The 4,597-nt window shown below is 32.3% G+C and overlaps 1 protein-coding gene across 1 annotated transcript in view; it reads right to left on the bottom strand.

Annotated features, from left to right (window-relative positions):
- The window catches only part of PRDM13 (PR/SET domain 13), a gene marked incomplete at its 3' end in the record, with an annotated part of 9,273 nt that extends 6,515 nt beyond the window's left edge, over positions 1-2,758 (bottom strand). The window contains exons 1-2 of the mRNA XM_082252602.1: positions 2,599-2,758; positions 105-236 (exon numbers count right to left, since the gene is read on the bottom strand). Of these exons, the coding sequence (XP_082108728.1) occupies positions 105-236; positions 2,599-2,739 (273 nt within the window). The 5' untranslated portion in view covers positions 2,740-2,758. The remainder of the gene's footprint in view (positions 1-104; positions 237-2,598) is intronic.
- Positions 2,759-4,597: the final 1,839 nt, after the last annotated feature.

Genomic DNA, 4,597 nt, shown 5'->3' with positions numbered 1-4,597 from the left:
TAGATTGATAAATAGATAGATAGATAGATAGATAGATAGATAGATAGATAGATAGATAGATAGATAGATAGATAGATAGATACATTTGATAGAAGGATGCATACCTGTCCTCCTGGCACATCAGAGATGGCCTCCAAGTTTTGTTCTTGGCTATTTCTGGCCGCCCGAATTAACCCTATCCAGTCCGAGGCTGTCCCCCCTGCTTCATCCAGCAATTCTCCTCTCAGGAACCGCACCTGCAGATCATGGAGAAAGATTTATTAACCCCACAGAATAGATCCTCGCCATACATCTCAATATGATTGCTCCGCGAATATGTCAATATTTGCCTGATAGAAACTTTGATCTCAGCCAGGTCCCCCTATTTATATATTCTTTATTTGTATACTAAAGTTATGACCTGGGATCTTTAGGAAACAAAAAACTTGATTGAAGTCAGTCCCTCACGCCCAAAGGGACCATATAGTAAAATGCCATATCAACGGCAATGAATAGGCATGCAATAAAAGTCATAAGAACAATGCAAACTAATGTGAGAACCCAATGGAGCCAAATGACGAGAGATAAATTTGCGGGGTCTGGCGGAGCGTTTAAAAACAATTAAAAGACGTTCAAAATCAAAGCGGAACGTGTGATAAAAGCCATGGATTTGATCCCATTGTAGATGATGGCAATCATTTACTATTTTAATAAGCCCTTATGGAATTATTCCTTTTCTTAATGTCACTGGAAATAGAAATAAAATGTTGTTTATATCACTTTCCTTTAAATAATATTTATGTTTCTTTTTTTTTTGTTACAAAGTTTATAAGGTTAAAAAAAACAAAAACACACCGTTCTATTAGTTTAACCTGTGTGTGTATTTATTGCACTAAAAAATACATAATATTTCTGAAATGGTTTCCCTATTTATTACAGTAAGAATAAATAATCATTGTTAAAGTGTTTCCTTTTTTATTGCACTAAACTAAATATTTTTTATTGCACCAAAACGTAAATAATTTTCCCTAAACTGTTTATTTATTGCATTCAAAATAAAGATTTCCAAAACAGTTTCTTTTTTTTTTAATTGCACAAAAATAAATATTATTTTTAAACTGTTTATTAATTGCAGAAAATAAATATTATTTCTTAAACTCTTTCTTTACTTTATTGCACCCACACCTAAATATTTTTTCCTAAATAGTTTATTTATTTTATTGCACTAAAACCTAAATATTTTTTCCTAAGCTGTTTCTTTATTTATTGCACTAAAATAAATATTATTTAACTGTTTATTTATTGCACAAAATAAATATTTTTTCCTAAAATGTTTCTTTACTTTATTGCACCCAAACCTAATTATTTTTTCCTAAACTGTTTCTTGATTTTATTGCACCAAAACCTAAATCATTTTTTCCTAAGCTGTTCCTTTATTTATTGCAGTAAAAAAATATATATATATTTCTTAAACCGTTTCTTTACTTCATTGCACCAAAATCTAAATACTTTTTCTTAAACTGTTTCTTTATAGTGCACTAAAAAATAAATATTTTCTTTTCTTAAAATGTTTATTTGCACTAAAAACAATATATATATATATATATATATATATGTATGTATATATATACATATATATATATATATATATATATATATATATATATATATATATATATATATATATATATATATATATATATATATATGTATATATATATATATATATATATATATATATATATATATATATATATATATTATGTTTGTATTGATCATCTTTTTGTAGTTGTTAAAACAACAGCTGAAGTATTCTTTGACTTAATGAATTGCTTCCTTTCTACTTGTGTTTCATTATACAGTAATCAAAGATTTGTATCGAATTATGTATCAGTTAATCAAGCATTAGCCCTTAATTAATGACATGTTAATTGACATAATTAATGCTCAGTAATATACTGGATTTAAATGAATATGATATGTTATGTAATGCATAAATGCTATAAAAGGTGACACAGAAACAACCAGATTTTAAACAATATTTACAACACAGAAAAAAACTCTAAAAGAATGTTAAAACAACAATTTGGATTCCTTTGCTAATGTATTATTATTATTATTATTATTAGTAATAATAATAATAATAATAATAATAATAATAATAATAATAAATTAGCAAAGGAATACAAAATGTTGTTTTAACATTCTTTTAGAGTGTTTTTAATAATAATAATAATAATAATAATTATTATTATTATTATTATTATTATTATTATTATTATTATTATCTATATAGTGCGCTTTTAAGCCTTTCATACATTATACAATCTTTTGATCTACCAAAACTAACAGTGATATGTAGAGAAAACATAAACAAACTGTATGCATTTAGCTATGTCTGGCACTACATAGTTGATGGTAGATCCAAAGGTGATCGTACAATCAGATTGTACAATGTATAGTCAGATTGCTGTTAAATATTTTATTTTTTTTTTGGATGGACATTATGGTTAAATAGCCTTTTCAATCCACCCTGTGTTTGCATTTTCGTTGGTTGAAAGTGGGCGCAATCCAAGAATTGTCATAGTAGTCCCTGGCTGTCTTCCCCTATGGAAATACCTTTTTCTTGAGTCCAGGCTCCCTGCGATCTGACAGGTACTTTCCCAGTTTGAAGCTGCCCAGAATGGGACCCAGGCGCAGTCCGGCCGGGACGTTGGTGTCGGCGGTGACGCTGGTGGCAGGAGCCCGGCTGGCATGCATTGCTGCCTGTAGGTGTGAGCAGTCAGGGCGCCCAAGTAGCACTCAGGGTTGGAGTGACAGAGGAGAGGACAGCACTCAGGCGTATCTCCGCCTGCACAGTGACGCGCTGCTCCTTGCACGCTGGCTTTTCTATGGGAGGGCTACCCCCTTGGCACTGATGATGCTCCAGGGCGCAGACTTCGCTGAGAGAGTTGGGCTCTTCCAGCAGCTGCGGCGTTTTCATCCAACAGGGTCACATGGAGACTTTCCCTAACCCCTTCTGCATAATCAGCTCACATGAATGGGAACCAGACAATAGTCCAGGCGACCTTCCCATTCCTAAAAATCCAATTTGTCAAGGGCAAAGAAAAGACTCCGCTGAATCAAAGGTCTGGAGGGACCATTAATCCTCAGCATGGGGTATTGTCCCCAAGACAGTTACGATATTTTAAGTGACAAATCCACTGTATAATTTCTCCATAAATTTTACTCGTCCTTATTGTTCGCCTACCAACCAGTCCTGCACAAAAAAATAAGGGGCTGTTTGAAGTCTACTTGGCTGATCCTTTTCACGTTTAATATACTTCAAGGATTTGGAATTCTCTTCCCCTTGGCTTTATCGCAAAGGGCTGCTTAACAAAGGGACCAGGAATGTTTGAGGACTTGTTAACTCCTATTGATTCCTGGCGTGTGCCAAACACTGCGCAGGTACTTGATGGGGGGGACACCAGAAATACATACAACTTTCTGCTTAAATCAGGGGCACTTCACTTGCTTGCTTGCCTGGCTGGTTGGCTGGACAACTTTATTCACATAACAATGTATGCCCTGTCACGAGATCTCTGGACGGGACAGGTGTTTTTATTAAGCGATCAGTAATTAAAATAAATGTTTTTAAACCATTTATAGAGTAGATCCTTCTAAAATAATGAGTCTATACTTCTAAAAGAATAAGAAGATCCTTCTGAAATAATGAGTCTCATGAATCAGCAGATCCTTCTAAAATAATGAGTCTATTCTTCTAAAAGAATGAGTAGATCCTTCTAAAATAATGAGTCTATACTTCTAAAAGAATAAGAAGATCCTTCTAAAATAATGAGTCTATCCTAAAAGAATGAGCAGATCCTTCTAAAACAATGAGTCTATCCCAAAAGAATGTGTAGATCCCTCTAAATTACTGAGTTTTTTCCTTCTAATATAATGAACAGATCCTTTTAAAATAACGAGTTCATTCTTCTAAAAGAAAGAGTAGATCATTCTAAAATAATGAGCAGATACATTTAAAAGAATTAGTTTATCCTTCCAAAATTAAGAGTACATCCTTCTAAAATAACAAGTCTATCCCTCTAAAAGAATGGGTAGATCCTTCTTAACTATACTAGTTTATTCTTCTAAAATAATGAGCCTATCCTTTCTAAATGAGCAGATCCTTCTAAAATAATGAGTCTATCCTTCTGAAAGAAAGAGTAGATCCTTCTAAAATAAGAGGTAGATCCTTGTAAAAAAAATGAGTCTATCCTCTGAAAGAATGAGTAGATCCTTCTAAATAGATCCTTCTAAAATAATGAGCAGATCTTTTTAAAATAATGAGTATATCCTTCTAAAATACAGAGCAGGCCCTTCTAAAATAATTAGTCTATCTTTTTGAAAGAATGAGTAGATCCTTCTAAAATAACGAGCCTAGCCTTCTAAAAGAATGAGTAGATCCTTCTAAAATAATGAGCAGATCCTTTTAAAATAATGAGTTTATCTGTCTAAAATAAAGAGCAGATCCTTCTAAAACAATGAGTCTATCCTTCTGAAAGAATGAATAGACCCTTCTAAAATAATGAGTCTATCCTTCTAAAATAATCAGTAAATCCTTTTAAAATAATGAGTG

The sequence above is a fragment of the Pelophylax lessonae genome (genome assembly GCF_965119305.1).
Source record: "Pelophylax lessonae genome assembly, chromosome: 3".
Lineage (NCBI taxonomy): Eukaryota > Metazoa > Chordata > Amphibia > Anura > Ranidae > Pelophylax > Pelophylax lessonae.
The sequence above is the reverse complement of the archived record's forward strand: the minus strand, read 5'-3'. Positions and strand labels throughout refer to the sequence as shown.